This window comes from Peromyscus leucopus, chromosome 20 (genome assembly GCF_004664715.2).
Source record: "Peromyscus leucopus breed LL Stock chromosome 20, UCI_PerLeu_2.1, whole genome shotgun sequence".
Lineage (NCBI taxonomy): Eukaryota > Metazoa > Chordata > Mammalia > Rodentia > Cricetidae > Peromyscus > Peromyscus leucopus.
In genome coordinates, this window is record NC_051080.1 from 19132744 (window position 1) to 19150524 (window position 17781).

At 40.2% G+C, this 17781-nt stretch overlaps 1 protein-coding gene and 1 non-coding gene across 2 annotated transcripts in view; one reads left to right on the top strand and one right to left on the bottom strand.

Annotated features, from left to right (window-relative positions):
• The window catches only part of Atxn10 (ataxin 10), a 141997-nt gene that overhangs the window by 111440 nt on the left and 12776 nt on the right, over positions 1–17781 (bottom strand). Inside the window, exons 2-3 of the mRNA XM_028878139.2 lie at positions 6688–6879; positions 1000–1082 (exon numbers count right to left, since the gene is read on the bottom strand). Of these exons, the coding sequence (XP_028733972.1) occupies positions 1000–1082; positions 6688–6879 (275 nt within the window). The remainder of the gene's footprint in view (positions 1–999; positions 1083–6687; positions 6880–17781) is intronic.
• LOC114699222 lies at positions 15629–15819 on the top strand. The gene has a single exon (XR_003735488.1). It is a non-coding gene; the product is annotated as a U2 spliceosomal RNA (small nuclear RNA).

Here is a 17781-nt window from a genome sequence, read left to right on the forward strand (position 1 = left end):
CCAGGTTGCTACTGCAAAGAACCACAGACTAGACAGCTTCAAACAATTACCTTCTACCATTTTGGAGGCTCCAATCCACGATTAAGATGCCGCCAGTGCTGATTTCTCCTGATACTTCTCTTCTTGACACTAGACTGCAATCTGTTTCCTGTGTCTTCACATGGTCTTCACCTATGTGTCCTACTATCCTTTTCTCAAGAAGACACCAAATTTCTTCACTGTACCTTAACTACCTCCTGTAAAATCTTCTCTTCAAATACAGTCATACTCTGGGCACTGGAAGTTAGGATTTTGCTATGGTCTGAATGTTTAATGTGTCCTTCTAACATTCCTATGTTGATTATCAAATTTCCAAAGTGTTGGTAGTAAGCGATGAGGGCTTTCAGGTGTAACTACATCTTGCAGTTAGTGCCCCTTATAAGAGGCCAAGAGTTCCTCTGCTTCCTTCTGCCCTTCTACTATGTAAGGACACAGCAAGAAAGCACCTTCACTGAGCCAGAGAGCAAGCCCTACCACATAATAAATATGCTGAAACCCTGATCCTGAACTTCCCAGCCTTCTAGTGTGACAAATATATGTTTTAATTAATTACCTAAGTTAAAGTATTTTGCTACAGCAACCCAAACAGACTAAGAAAAGCTTCAGCATAAAAAGTTGGGAAGAGCCGGGGCGGTGGTGGCGCACGCCTTTAATCCCAGCACTTGGGAGGCAGAGCCAGGCGGATCTCTGTGAGTTCGAGGCCAGCCTGGGCTACCAAGTGAGTCCCAGGAAAGGCGCAAAGCTACACAGAGAAACCCTGTCTCAAAAAACAAACAAACAAAAAAAAAAAAAGTTGGGAAGAGACAAGTCAGCCCAAACCAGGACGGAAAGGAAGTCACAGTAACTTTCCTTCATAGTAACTCTAATATTACAACATGTTTCAGTGAATTACTAAACACCCAGAGCATTAGTTTTAAACATTTTTCAAGATAATAATCTATTAATTATACTGCACATTACCTGTTAACAAAGAGTCTTGTTCCACCCGAAGTTCACGAAAGAGAAGAACCAAATCAACAGCTACGCCAATTGTATCCAGGTTCCTGTATTAAAGTTTAAGACAGAATTAAACTAAATATATGTGCTTCTCTAATGCTGAATTTCAAATACTGATTTATTGTATAATGCTGAGACTACTGACCAACAGTTCCTACAGTGAGCAGAATAACAGCTTCCAGAGATGTACACATCCTGATAACTGAAATCTATAATTATTATCTTAGCTGGTATAGAGAACTTTTCAGACAATACCAAATCAGTAATTTTGAGATGGAAGGATTGTCCTGAGTTATATGGAGGTCCAATATATCACAAGGCTCCATACAGAAGGAACACAAGAAAGTTGGAACCAAGAGAAACGAGGCTATATGCCAAGAAAAGTGGTAGGACTAAAAGCTGACAAGGCAAAGAAACTGACTCTGTCACAGAAGCCTCCGGAAGGAAGTACTATCCATGCCGATCCCTTATGGACTGCAGAACCCCAAAATTATAAGATAATAAATGTGTGCTGTTTAAGTTTTTGATAATATGTCACTGTAACAAAAGTGACACAGATCTGAGTAGCGATAGTGGGGTGTAACAAATAACTGAAAAGGGGGAAGAGACTTTGGTCAGCAGGCAAAGGCTAAAAGAACCCTAAAACGCATGACAAAAAAATCACAGTGCCTTAGACAGACTTCTGATAGAAACACACACATAAAGGCACAGCTGGCAACATTTGGAAGGAAATGAGAACATGTTATTAGAGACTACAGGAATGGTGATCTTTGCTATGCACTGCCAAGAGTCCTTGGACAGCAACCTACAGCTGTGTGGAAAGGAAAGAAAAAAGAAATGCCCAAAACTGTCCCATGTACTGTGGCCATCTGCCTACTGTGTTTGAGAAAAGATACTCATTTTCTAGTGTTACAGGGCCCAGATAAAGTGGAACTTTGTCCCAAGATGGACCACCATCCAGAGATTCATATGTAACTTAGGTATTTGATGTATATGTAACTGATGAGATTTAGAGGGGATTCTGAACATGAGCTGATGCTATAGTGGGTTTAGAATGTAGGAGAAAAAAATGTATTCTGAATTCAATTAATGTGAATGTTTAAGATTGATGGGTGAACTGGGATAAAAGAACCTAAACTCCTAATCAGTTTGTTCGTTTGTTTTTAAGTGACCTTATATGGGCAAGAGACACAGTAATAGACACAGTAACAGCACCTAGTGCAGAGTTATTAAAAAAAAACCCTTATATTCTCCTGAATGATAGGAACCTGATCACATCGGAGTATATATATGTTCTAAAAGTAACTCAGACACAGCTTCAGAATGGTGTGTGCTGCCAGAGAAGCCAACCTGTAAACTTTCAGTCTCAGAGAGGCAAGGGAGATGAAAACTGAATTCAATACCCACCACCAATAGTTTAAATTAACTATGTCCATATAATGAAAACTCCATTAAAAGAACTAACATTGGAGTCTGGGGAGCCTGAAGGTTAGTGAACACATCAACCTGCCAGGAGGATGGCATACCCAGGGAGGACACAGAAATATCATCCCACCTTATCCCTTGTCCTATACACATCCTTCTACCTGGATGTTCCTAGTACAATCCTTTACAGTGAACCAGAAGCCTACTTTCTTGAGTTCTGTGAATTACTAAAACTGAGGAAACCCTCAACTTCTAGACAGTCTAACAGAAATGGGGGTTGCCCGGTACCTGATCTCTAGCTAGTATCCAAAGTGGCAACTGTTAGGTCACAAAGAAGTGGGTCCACCAAATGGCGGCGCTGATAACAAAGCCTCGACCCTCAGCTGAATATGGCTTTGCTAGGAAACAAAAAACAAAAGTATTTCTCAGAAGCCCTTCACAGCTAGCTGAACGCTCCTGACTAGATGTTCCAGCACCCAAATACTTCTGACCCCAACTGCAACACCTCCTCCAGCAGAGCTGCCCTCCATATACCCCTATATAACCCGGTAAACTTTTATAGCTGGCTGCTGCTCTCTACTGTCCCAAGCAGCCAGACAGTTTTGTTCTGCATTTTGGTTTTGGTTTTTGTTTTTGGTTTTTTATTAAAACTGTTCTTCCTATCCATGGAGAATGGCTGTTGTGGTGTTTCTTGCTGCACCTACTTAGCAGGGGAAAAGACTGTTCAGTCATCTCTTATTATGCTTACTTACAGCAACAGCCACTTAGGAGTGAGCCTTTTAAGTTATGACGGATTCCCACAGATAGTGTCACAACAGAAGTGAGTTATTAAACATCCAGTTAGTATCAGAGATTCAGGATTGGTGTCAGTAAACACAGGAGACTGTTTAGATGTAATTAAACTAATGGCCAATTTTGAGGTGGGGAGATTATCCTAGGCAATCTATGACAGGTCTTCATGAGAGGGTCACAGGAAGTCTCTCCTCATGCGTGCGCAGGTCCGGGTGGTCAGTCACTGCTTTAGCCTCTCCACCCAGGCTGACAGTCAGTGAGAAAGAGCACAGCACTTGCCTTCCAGGAAAGAGGCTGTTGCATCCTGTTCTACTCATTTCTACATAGGCAACAGCTCGCTCCCAGGATAAGGGCAAACTGTGCTTTGTTAAATGTTACAAGATGGCTGCAGGGAAGGAATCAAAATACAATTTCATGAAATTAATTGTATTTAATGAAATTCAAATTTCAGAGTTTAAAAATGTAATGCAAATATGTTCAGTCTTTCACACTGTGTTTGGCTGATATCACACTACAATGGAGTTGAGAAATGTGTAGAGACCTCCAGCAAAGCTTAACTACCTATGAGCTGGCCCTACAGGAACAGTACAGTGACCCCAGCAACAGTGGTTATCTTTACATGCAGAGCCAATGCCTTGAACAGTTCCTGGGTATTTCCTGAAATATCATCTGACGCAGATCTCAGATGGTTTGCTTTGCTGTATTACATACAAAGAGACTTAGACCTCAGTGGCATCATATCTTCTAAACCTTGAGTAACGAAGAAAACGAACACAGACACACAGACACAGACACACACACACACACACACAAAGAACACATATACATGGATGTTTCGATCTGAATCCTGAATAGCTCAGAAATACTGACTTTAGTTAAAACTGTCTGTAAAGTTCCCACTGGAATCTTTGTTGTATTTCTGACTAAAAATTTTCCCCCAGAACTAATGCCTCGAATGATTGGAGTTTCCCTTTGGAAATCAACAATAAATAATAATAAAATACAGGAACCAAACAAAACCAGAGAAAAGTCAGTGCCCTTATATTTGTATTTCCGTGTGTACCAACCAGCAGTTGCACACAGTAAGAGTTAACCATGACTACACGTACTGCCCTTGCTTTAATGACCATGCCATAGGCTGAACAATTCATTTCCCTTATATTTATTTTTATATTATTTCAATTTTTATAGTAGGCATATAATCTCCAGAAGATAAAATACAAACTGTTTGAAAGCAGGTGACAGTGTTACCATCAGAGGCAGAAGTACCACACACTTTCTATCTCACAGATACCACAGGCTAAGGAATCTCCCCTACCAGTCACTACCCTATGAAAAGGGGAAGTGCTATTCAGAAGGGCTTCTTCCACGCACTCAGAGCCTCATGTCCAAAGTCAGATGACTGACTACAAGAAGGTAGCATAATCCCAGGCAACAGGACCTTGGGTGGCTCAGCAATGGCAAGGACTTGCTTTTCAGCATGGAGCTGGAAAGAGTATCTCTGGCTGCGATCAGTGACTTCAGACTAGTTTACCTCTCCAAGCCACAATTTCTTCCTTTGGAACACTGGAAGGAAACTAGCACAGTATTCTTCAGTTTATCCCAAGTGTTCCGTGGTTCCATGTTGCAAAAAGTCGGTGAAAGAAAGAGGTCACTCCAAAATGAGTATTTTAGGCCTGTGTGGCAGCAGGGAAGTCCAAACTCTGGGGGACTGAACTTTCCACAGCCAGACAAAGGCATATTTATTGATTGTTACACTAAAATTTTTTTTGAGTAAGTTCCTCGTACCAAGGTCTCTAATCTAATCTAGTTGTTTCTCTAAAGGAAAGCATCAGGCCCTTGCTACTTTAGTCCTTATTGTGTACCATTTGCAGTGCCCAGGTGTGCCAGGGGAGTCTTGTGACCAAAGTCATGCACAGGCTGTAATGCTCCCTCCGAAAAACAATTCTACAATTCACAGAAAACAATCACTGTTTTCCACAATGATTTCTTCAAGGTCAAAGTACTCCTAGAAAACAACTCTCCATTCTAGTGTTTACCCTGGATACAGTGACTCTGCAGGATTGCTTCAACACCCAAGGATTAAAACAAGGTATTGCAAGTAAAGCTCCTAGGACCAAACCTTTCCCCGTGCTGACCAGCCCAGCAAAGATGCCCACCTTTCCCTGTCCTTCCCCACCTGGGAAAGTACAAAAGAAACTGGCATTCTGGCTGATGTTTCCAGAATATAATGGTGCATTTTCAAAAACTTGCTGCTCTTCCAGAGGATACAAGTTCAGTCTCCATACCCACCAGCTCCAGAGGATCCCACGTCCCCATCTGGACTCCATAAGCACCCATAATACACATGTGGCAGACACACAGACACAAAAATAAAAAACAAATCTTAAAAATGTTTACAATTTTAATTAGCTAAAAAAAGCAAAGTATTAACTATTATTAACAAGATTATTGTTATTTCTCTCCATTTTCTGTAAAGAGATGGCAGGTTTGTTTTAGCACTGATGTTAAAAAAAAAACTCCAGCTTTTCTTCCTTTCCTTTCATCTTAAAAATCTCATTAATCATATTAAAGCCTCAGGTGTAAGACTGTCTAAGTAGCCAAGGGAATCAAATGTCTCCTGGACCAGTTCAACTTTACCCATCACAACAGTGATGGAGAGGCCTTGAGGCCCTGTCTAGATGCAAATGCAGGAAAGAAAGGTGAGCATCCTGCTTGTGGCTTCCGACTTCATTTCAAGTAAAATACTGTTCAAAAAAAAAAAAAAAATGTAATAAGTTGGTTCTATAAAAGCAAGAGGAAAAGCCAGGCATAGTGGCGCACACCTTTAATCCCAGCACTCGGGAGGCAGAGCCAAGGTGGATCTCTGTGCCCTGTCTCAGGAAAAAAACAAAAAACAAACAAACAAAAAAAAAAAAAAAAAAAAAACCCACCAAGGAAAAGCAGCTGGGCTCTAGGCATGAGAACTGTACAAAGGAAAGTGCAGCAGAGAGCATCCTCTGCTCAGGACCTAACACTTCTCAAAAACAGACCCAGCTTAAAACAGACAGAAAGTGCTCTGAGCTTTAGAGTCTTAAGACAGATAATCTCCAGAACTTATGAAATATTCCTGCTCAATGTAAATACAGGGTAACTAAACATTTACAGTTAAAAGGAAGCCAAGAACTACATGTGAACTTGGGCAGGCTGAACCTAGAAATATGGAGCCAATGCCAAATTAAAATCACTGCCATAGGAAGAATCAAATACCTCAAAATAAGTTACAAATTACAAACAGGAAAGCTGAATAATCCCTCTTGTTAAACAAGAGAATACAAGAAATAAAGGATGTTTCCCTGTAGAGGTAAAGGACAGCTTTGTAAAAACAATGAGTAATACTATAAAGCCAAAACATTAGCCAACACATAAGAAACACTCATAGAAATGTGTCACTACCTGATTGAATTCTGGTTCACAGAACACTCTATACAAGCATTCCGAAGACATCTGAAGCATTCAGTGATTAGCTGAAGACTGGAAGCCAGATGTTCCACTTGGGAAGGATCCCTGCAGGCCAGCTCAACAGCATGAGTAGATTTCTTTAAGATATCCAGGACTCTCTGGAAGATCGTTCTGGGTGCTGTTTCCCTGGAAGAAGATAAAGTCGTTATAAACTGGAGTGGGAGGAGGGGGTGGGGGGACACATGGGACTGACTTCCAAATGCCCCATCCCCAAAACTGCTTTACCTTCTTAAGCCAGGGGAAGCTAGATCTGTCTACTCCAGCTCCTTCATTATGAAACAGAAGCTAGGAGCTGCAGTGTAGACTGTGTAGCTACTATGTGGGGCACTTCTGTTAGTCCTTACACGTGTTCACTCACGACCATTGAAATAATCTTAAGATCCATTTTAGAGGCAATGTAAGAGAAGGAGTTGCTTACCCACATCACCTGGCCAATAAATGCCAGAGCCATAATTCCAATGCAAGTTCTCTGATTCTAGTACTTGCATACCCCAGGACAATCAAAATCCACTCTAGATGAACTCTCTTGCTTATGGATCTGCCACTACCCAATATGGACCTTGCACTGGGTTATGGGAAACAATATTCTAAAAGGACTAGGTAGAGGACAAGAGGGCATGCCACTCTTCTCTACAGATCCTATGAAGCCAGCAACAACCACACAAACTTTGCACGTGCAACTGCAAGTGAGAGGAAGGGAGAGAGGGAACAGGGGAGGGGTTGTAGTGTGCCAGTCCCCTATGAAGATGAGTGCCCAGCAGAAAGATGGCCTACAGTTGTCTCAGTCACCTCAGTCTGTGCATGCTTCTCTCATGCCAGAAATATAGCCTACTATCATTCATGGGCTGTGAAGATGACAATTTTTAGTGTAATTTGGTACCTAAATGAAAGCCAATTTCCTCATTCCATAAATCCCCTAAAGAAACAGTAATCTGTTTTTAGAGACAGAACAAAAGCTGGGATGGTGGTAGCACATGCCTTTGATCCCACCACTTTGGAGGCAGAAGCAGGTGGATCTCCGAGTTCAAGGCCAGCCTGGTTTATAGAGCAAGTTCCAAGACAGCCTGGGCTAAGAATAACTGCCATGTTAGATATTTACGAGACTCTTACGGACAGTCCTGACCATGTGAGTGTTCTCTGTTCTCAATGTAGAATGACAGGATTAAGCCAGACCACAGAAACTGTAAACTAGTAACGACCTTGTGTTGCCTGGATATGATCAAATTCCATAAATGTCCCTTCCTTTCCAGAACCAAGGACACAGCACATGGCTTCTGTGTATTATGTGGTATCTGTTGGTCTTATCGAGACGGACATACCATATTTTCCCATGACTGGATCTTTGATAAATCTAGAGGCAAATATACAGCTCATGTCTTACAATATGAATTCCACTTTATCTGGCTTTTCTCTTCTCCCCAATTTCCTCATTTATCTCTTTCTCAGACATAAATAGGTGGCCAGACTCAGGGCCTCCCACATGCTAAGAAACTGTCATTGACCTACAACTCTACCCTCTCCCCTTATCTTTTTTTTTTAATTTATTTAATTTTAAGACATCTAAAATTTGTTTCAGGAAAGAGGCAGGGTATTGATTAATTAATTAATAACGGAGAAACACAATTATCTGCCTGCCCCCTCACCCCTCCAGTCAGATCTCCAGGGACAGGTCATAAAACTTTGACCCAGTGTTTCAGTGACTTAGTAACCAAACAAAAAAGTGAAATTCACCAGCCTAGGCAACTGTATCAACCAATTACATATGTAAGACATTTTTGCTGACAATATTGTCATGAAAATTAAAAAAAAAAGAACATTTACTAACACTCCCATGATAGCATTAAGGATTAATGAATATGCTGGAGAAAATACCCAAGAGTTTGAAACACACTGAAGAATGGCAAGAGTATCACAGTTTCTATGACAAAGTTCAATCTAATTACCTGTATGTGTTCTGATGTGTAGTTTCAACATTTACTATTTGGTCTTACAAATAAAAACAAGTGAGGGAGCTCATGGCACCACACTTGACTAGTATGCACAAAATTCTAGGTTCAAACTTTAGTAGTGCAAAAATAACAAGAAAACAGCTCTCCAACTAGACTAATCTCCAGTAGCTTCTCGATTCCCCTCAGATGGCTAAGAGATGTGCATTCACACCTGGGATGATGGAGTCTGTCTGAATTCTTTCAGCTGGCCCTTCACAGTCTTCACAGACGCACACCACTGTCCACAGTCTTCCCTTGAAGACAGTCACCCTTTGATCTCTTATCAGCTGTCTCTCTAGAAGCTGACAGCTGAAGCAGCACACGGTTTGAACAAAACTCTGGCTACAGACTAAAGAAGATAGGTGTTCTCAAAAACAATGGTGTTTTTATAATGTAGAGACCACAGAAGAGTTAAGTTGAACTAACCTACAAAGATAATTCCCAGTCTTACATATTCACTTGTCAGGGATGCACTGGGTCCTTATTATACTTTAATAACAACAAACAAAATGGAACTGAACTTAAGACCCATCAAAAGACTCCTGAAATCCAAATAATTGTAAATAGCTTCTACACAGTAAGCTCACATGGCACATCTGTGAGACAGAAAATAACTTGTGTTTGTAGAACAAAGGAAATGATCACAGTGATCATTGTTACTTGCTCTTCCCAGGTTCTAGTCCCACGGGTTCCTGAAAGCACCACATGCTCCCAATTTTCTGTGCCCTTCCACCAGCATACACTTGGCACATTGTCTCCACCCAGTTCTTTGCCTTCGAAAACTTGGCCTGTGATTCTGATTTTAAGGAAAATATTCTACCACTGAGCTACACCCTCCAGCCTAAACATCTCCTTTTTCAGAAATCTTCTGAAGACCATATCCCTGGTGAAACTCACCCACTTCTCCAGTGTATGCCCTATAACTCTGTATCCTGCAGACTAGAGACTAGCTGACTCTTTTGTATTTCTAGTCCACTGGCACTCACTGTAGGATTTTTTCTTTTCTACCTTAAATAGCAAGGGCATTTAGCATAATGAAAGTGGTCCAGGCCTGTACCACTTGCTGTCCAGGAAAGTCGGTGCACTTGGATGGAGGCAGTACCTTAGACATTAGCTTAATTCTTTTTCTTCCCACTAAGAGATCCACATATTCTAGATGCAGAAACTAGAAGAATAGTCACCTTGTAAGGTGTGGCTCTAATGTAGATATATGTCTTGTGATTCCTATTTGGCATATTTCGTTTCTCCTTCCCCATTAATTACTACAAACAGATTAATTTGTAAGGATAGTCTATAGCCCAAATTAACTGTATTTTAAAGTTCCTGGAGGTGGAGAATGTGTCTTAAATGTTTGTTTCCATCTATAAAAGCTGAGAAAGAAACGACAAAAACATCTCTCCAGAGTCTTAGGGCAAATAGCTATGGATTCTATTAACCCTGCCTGAAATAATACAAACATGAGCACTGTTTATTAGAGGATGAAGACGCTCTTCTCAACAACAGTAAAAGCATTCACCTCCCCCCACTACTCTCCCTTCTCCACAGCCTTGAAAGGAAACTACTGAGCATTACAGTTCTGCAGTGTTCATAGTCAGGACAATGTAATGTATCTAAATATGTAATGATTAATGACAATGGAATAGCTGGTAAAGATCAGTCAGTCTCCCCATATTACAAACATTAATAATAATAATTGCTGTCAGTCCTACTTTAACCAAACTAACAAAAATATTCACAGAGGCTTTAAGAAGCTTAGCTACTTCATTCGCAGAAGGCAGAGTACTTATGGAGACAATTAAACTTCAGCCGTTAGACGTTCCTATTAGATAGGAATGCATACCCTGAAGACAATGTATAAATGAAATGTTGTATTAGAGGACAAAAAAAATTCCTTTGAGTTACACAAAAGGTAGAATTTCATTTCCTTCAAGTTTCAACACATTTGTTGGTCTTGGCAAGTCCTGTTTGAGTAAAATTAAAGAAAACTACCCGTGATTATATGTCACAGGTTAGACAAGCCTAATATACCATATGTACACACATTTTACAGTTAATTTATCAGTGGACCTCCTACTGAAAAGGAAACTAACTGCTAGACATTGTAACTGCAACTAAGACAAACACACTTGTTTAAAAATTATTCTAATACCTACCATATTTTTTTTAAGCTGGCTTATGTATTTTATAGTAGTTTAACCATTGTTGCTAAGAAAAATAATTAAAAGTTCATAGGTTTTTCCTAATCACTAGTTGTTATATAAAACAAATTTGTCTATTGATTTGATCTGGTTGAACAAAAGCAGCAGAAAGTAAGTGTGTGTGTGTGTCTGTGTGTGTGTGTGTGTGTGTGTGTGTGTGTGTATTGACACAAAGAGCTTACAGCAAAATTCTGAACTCCACCTTTCCCAAGACCAAGGCTCTCCTTTGTACACTACCCTCTCCTCTCTCCCATCCAGGCTCAGGTGGTCCCTGACAGCCCTAACCAATCCATTTCGCTGGGTCACAAAAGTTATGTGTAAAGAGCATCTCAGCAAATATTTTAGACTCTGACAGCCAGAAACTACCCAAAACACCTTAATCCTGCTCTTCATCAGAAAAGCAGCCTTAGATGACACTTAAACAAATGAACAGGGCTAGGTTCAAATAAAACTCTACTGTATTAGGGCTGCCTCACTGGTTAAAAAGGACTACTGCTTTTGCAAAGGACTGGAGTTCCCGCCCAGCACCCTCATCAGGCTGCTTACAACCACTTGTAACTTCAGATCTAGTAGCTCTACCACCATTCTGCCTCTGAAGGCATTGGCAATCATGGACACAGACACTCTCCCAGACATACTCCTAATTAAAAACAAATCTTAAAAAACAACTTCATGCTGGGCAGTGGTGGCACAAGCCTTTAATCCCAGCACTCAGGAGGCAGAGGCAGGCAGATCTCTGTGAGTTCGAGGCCAGCCTGGTCTACAGAGCGAGATCCAGGATAGGCACCAAAACTATATAGAGAAACAAACAAACAAAAAAAAAAAAACAACTTCATGATGGCCAAATGTGGCTTACTGTGCTGTAATCCCAGCATCTGGGAAGCAGAGGAAAGAGGATAGCAAGCTCAAGGCCACCCTGGCCTACACAGCAGAATCTTGTAAAAGAATACTCTCTTGTAAATATCACAATTTAAAGTTCCCATCACTTTCAGGTGGCAGCTACTTAAATGTAAAAACCACCCTTTACTCATAAGCCATAATAAAACAGGTGGTGGGCCAGGTCTGGTAACTCCCGTTTTAGCAAGATTCCTAACATACCACAGTTCTCTCTCAGCCCCACAAAATCATGTTTTCCCGATTCCCATCATCCTCATCACAATCAGTTCATTTCTAATCAGAGCAAATATAGGTAAGCAGCATCGTGCTAAAGGAAAGAAGAAAGGACAAAGTAGCAGGGAGATGGAAGCAAACGCTAGACCAGATACAAGAGCCCAGGAAAGAAGTGTGTGGGACAGACACTTAGGACAATGCTGGCATGGAAGGTGTGAAGGAGAGGGATACCTACTCCAGAGGTGGGGTGTGCACTTTCTGTGACAACTGCAATCCAGAAGGCATACCGGAAAAGACCTTCGGGTACTTAGAACATACAGGAGACTAAAACCACCAAACTGTGGTAGAGAAGAATATATGTGAGGGTCTGGAGACATGGCTCAGCAGTGAGTACCTGCTTCCCTTGCCGAGGATCTGAGTTCAATTCCCAGCATTCACATGGTAGCTCACGTCTATCCATAACTCCAACTCCTGGAGATCTGATACCTTTGTCCTATGTCCACTGGCATCAGGCACACACATGGTGCACATACATATATAAAGGCAAAACACTCATATTCATGAAATAAACCTAAAAAAATTAAAAAGAATGTACGTAAAACATTACTAAGATGCCCAGCAATGGTGGTGCACATCTTTAATCCTAGCACTCAGCAGGCAGAAGCGGGCAGATCTCTGTGAGTTCAAGGCCAGCCTGGTCTACAGAGTGAGTTCCAGGACAGCCAGGACTACACAGAGAAACCCTGTCTCAAAAAAACATAAATAAATAAATAAATAAACAAACAAACGAACAAACTACTAAAAATTTGACTCAAAAAAACAACAGTTAAAAAGCCATGTTTGAGGGGCTGAAGAAATGATGGCTCAGTGGTTAAGAGTACTTGCTACTCTTACGGAGACCCAGGTTCAGCTCCCTACACCCATAGGGCAGCTCACAACCGTTGGGAACTCCAGTTTCAGGGACTCTAATGCTTTGTTCTGGCCTCCTCAGGCACCAGGTACACATGTGATGATACACATACATACATGCAGACAAACACTAACAAACATATAATAAATAAGTCTCTCTTTTAAAATACAATATTTGAGTACAGAAATAAAGAGTGTGTGCAGGCAGGAGGACCAACTATATTCATTCCTGGAAAATCTGCTGGGAGGCAAAGGCACAGCTGAGATCATAGGAAGTCAGGGACCAGAATGGATGAAGCCCCATGAACAACAAAAGATTAATGCATACCATAGATGAGAGAGAACCACAATGCACAACTCCCATACACCAAGGAGATTTGGGCAGTGGGGTGATCATATCTGACTAACATTTAAAGGATCTCATTTTAATGACTCAGCATGTAAGGCACCTGACACTATCTTGATGACCTGAGTTTGGGGCCCAGGAGGTAGAAGGGGAGAATCCAATCCTGTAAGTTGTCTTCTATTAACTCCACTATGTCACATACCATCAAACACACACACACACACACACACACACACACACACACACACACACACACACGCGTAAAATTTTTTTTTTTTTTTTTTTTTTTTTTTGGTTTTTTGAGACAGGGTTTCTCTGTGTAGCTTTGTGCCTTTCCTGGATCTCGCTCTGTAGACCAGGCTGGCCTTGAACTCAAAGATCTGCCTGCCTCTGCCTCCTGAGTGCTGAGATTAAAGGCGTGCGCCACCACCGCCTGGCTCATAAATATTTTATTACATATAATGAAAGTTTAAAAAAAGAAAGAGCTAAGCCAGGCATGATGGTGCATGCCTTTAATCCCAGCACTCAGGAGGTAGAGGCAGGTGGATCTCTCTGAGTTGGAGTCCAGCTTGGTCTACAAAGTGAGTTCTAGGACAGCTAGGGCGGTTACAGAGAGACACCCTGTCTCAAAAAAAAAAAAAAAAAAAAAAAGGGTGGGGGAGAGCAGGAGAGATGGCTCAGTGGTTAAGAGCACTGGCTGCTTTTCCAGAAGTCCTGAGTTCAATTCCCAGCAACCATATGGTGGCTCACAATCATCTATAATGGGGATCTGATGCCCTCTTCTGGCATAAAGACATACATGCAGATAGAACACTCATACACATTAAGTAAATAATAGAAAGAAAAGAAGGAAGGAAGCAAGCAAGCTGATCATAGGAACAAAACCTGAACACACTACAAGGCCAGTGAGGTAGGCAGAAATCAGATTTTGATTTCCCCCACTGTGCTGGGACCCAAGGCCTTGTACTTGCTAGGTAATAATAAATAAATAAACAACCTAGGGTTAGTTTGGTTAAACCTAACCAAAGTGAAAGAGATATCGACAATGAAAATTTCAAGTCTTTAAAAAAGAAAACCAAAGATACTCAGACTATGGAAAGACCTTCCATGTTCCTGGATGGGTAGAATTAATATGAGGAAAATTACTATACTACCAAAATTAGTCTATATATTCAATGCAATACCCATCAAGTTTCTAATGTCATACTTCACAGATCTAGAGAAAACAATCCAACAATCTTAATGGAACTATAAAAGACCACAAACAGTCAAAACAAATTCTAAGGAGAAAGAAGACAACTGGAGATACTGTAATTCCCAGCTTCAAATTATACTACAGAACTATAGTAAGAGAACAGGGGACCTGGAAGGTAAAAGACAAAAAGCAATAGTCACTTTATTTTCAATAAAGGCAACAAAAACACACAATGGAAAAGACAAACAGCACTGACAAAACTGGATGTCCCCCTGGGAAGAAAAAAACTTGATCCTATCTTTACCCTATACAAAAGTCAACTGGAAATGGACCAAAAATCCTAAATAAAAACTAAAACATTGGAACTACTAGAGGAAAAGAGAATAAATGGTCAGCAAGAATGTTCAGAAACAAACAATAACAAAAAAAAAATCTCCAATAGCACAGTAACTAGCCTCAAGAATACACAAATGAGATTCCATGAAATTAAAGTTTTTATACAGCAATAAATAATAAATAAATAAATAAATCTATCAGCAATGCAAACAGAGCCCACAGAACAGGAAAACATCTTCATCAGCTATACATCAGAAGGGGATAACACCCAGAATTTACAAAAAACTGGAAAAATTAAACTCTAAGAAAATAAAACTGCCAGTCAACAATCGGGCTAATAAAATAACAGACACTTCTCAAAAGAAAAAATATAAATGTCCAATAACTATTTTTAAAGAGATCCAAAGTCGCTCTTCATCAGGGAAATGAAAATTAAAAGCACTTTGAGATACTTCATTTCAGTCAGAATGACTATTATCAAGAAATCTAACAACAAATGTTAGAGAGGATATGGGAGAAGAGGAACCCTTATTCACTGCTTGTGGGAACACAAATTAATAGTCACTACGAAAACAAGTTTGGACATTCCTCAAAAAGTTAAAGATAGCACAATTAGACCATTCCTGAGCATACCGAATCTGAAAAGCCCCATACCCCACCAGAGATACTTACACATCCATGTTTATTGTGGCTCTATTCATAATAGCAAATCTATCAACAGATGGAAGGATAATAAAAATATGGTACATATGTATAGTACTATTCAGCTATAAAAATAAAATAAAATAAAATCACTGCTTCTTGGTCTTTTGGCTAAGATCCAATATAGTATCTGTTATCATCAATTTAACAACTGATACGTCCTTTAACTGAGGAGTAAGTTTAAGTGGATTTTTGTAGCAGAGAGATGAAATAGAAGCTCTCTCCATCTACTGCACACACTGACAGATATTGTGTACTACCTCTGAGAAAAGGGCACCCCCTTCAGGAGGCATTATAATTCTTGATCAGATAAGAATGGTGGTTTTGTAATTTATAGCTAACATTGTCTACTTACTGTGATAGAAAAAAAAAAAAAAAACACACCTGACTATAAAAAACAAAAAGAGGAGCCGGGCGGTGGTGGCGCATGCCTTTAATCCCAGCACTTGGGAGGCAGAGGCAGGTGGATCTCTGTGAGTTCGAGGCCAGCCTGGGCTACCAAGTGAGCTCCAGGAAAGGCGCAAAGCTACCCAGAGAAACCCTGTCTCGAAAAAACCAAAAAAAAAAAAGAGGAATAAAAATGAAATTTGCAAGAAAATTAATGGACCTCGTAAGTTTAATATTAAGCAAGGTGACCCAAATTCAGAAAAGAAAAACTACATGTTCTTTCTTATATGCAGATCCTAGCCTATAATGTACATGTGTAGATACCCAAACCAGTATAAAAATTTAGAAGGAGACCTAAAGAGGGTAATATTAGGTGATAAAGAAAGATGGAATATAGGCAAAGGACTCATACGCCAATTGTAGTAACACACACCTTTAATCCCAGCACTCAGAAGGCAGAGGCAGACAGATCTATCCAAGTTTGAAGCCAGCCTAGTCTGCATAATGGGTTCCAGGTCAATCAGGGCTACAGGGTGAGAACCTATCTCCAAAATAAAAGGTCATGAAAGAAGATATAAAGCTCAATTTTTTGAGTTTCAACTCCAACACAATTGTGGTAGATAATGTGAAATTCAACTTTCTGTGTTTTGAAGTAGCAAGAACCATCTTTGCATTCCAAAAAAATACATGTGTTAGCCCTTTGAGGCAGTGATTGTGAAAACTGGGCTTTCTTTTGAATTCCATTAACCAGCAGTACAACAGTAACCAGGCACGATTAGTCTCTGAATACATTTATTGAATTGACACATTCAGAAAAAGTGATTTTTAAAAAAATTATTTTGAGGTGAAGGGGTTTGTAACCTGAATTTTTTTCTTTCATTTTTGTTTAAAACTATATCAAATTGTTCTATTATAATTATTTAATATGTAAGTTATATTGCTATAATTAAAGAATGGCTTTGCTTTAAAAGGGGGGGGGGGCCTGGGTGGTGGTGGTGCATGCCTTTAATCCTAGGGAGGCAGAGGCAGGCGAATCTCTGTGAATTCAAGAGGCCAGCCTGGTCTACAGAGTAAGTTCTAGAACAGGCTCCAAAGCTACACAGAAAAACTGTCTCAAAAAGCCAAAAAGAAAGAAAAAAAGAGGCTAGGTCTGAGGTTTGATGTTTATGTTAATAAACTTTAGTCATTTCACATTACATGGATATCAATACATCACAGTGTACCCCATAAATGTGTACAATTATGACTTACCAAAAATTAAAGGCCAATCAGCATTGTTACATGGCAATTGTGAATTTAAAAAGACCAAGAGACTAAGCGTGACTGTTTTTCCTCTAGCCTCCTTCAGTTATTTGGGTAACAACACAAACAAGTGAAATTTAATTGCAGATGGATGCAAAGCAACGTTTAGATCCGTGAATCCAAACGGAACTAAGAAGAGAATGTGAAATTAGGAAGGGAATGAAGAACAAAGCGTGAGGGACAGGAAATGGAATCAATAGGCAGGTTAGTGCAGGGGTCCCAGAAGTGGGGCAACTGAAACTGAGCATGAAGAAAGCAGCTAGATTAAAAGGAAGGTCCAGACAAGGTGTAACACGTGGCAGTGTGAAAGACAGAACACTTAGAAGTTGAGTTCACTGATAGTCAAGGAAATGAGGTTGGGCAATGAATGGATTACCCATGCAAACACCAAAATGACTAAGATTGAAGACAATTAAAGCAATACCCAGTTAAGAGTACACTAAAGCCAAACTTCAACAAATAGGATGGAGTGGCCCACAGATATCTAAACTGCAAGACTGATTCAACAGGCAGCATACTGTCACAGCATGGACAAAAAGTTAGAGGGAACCAGTT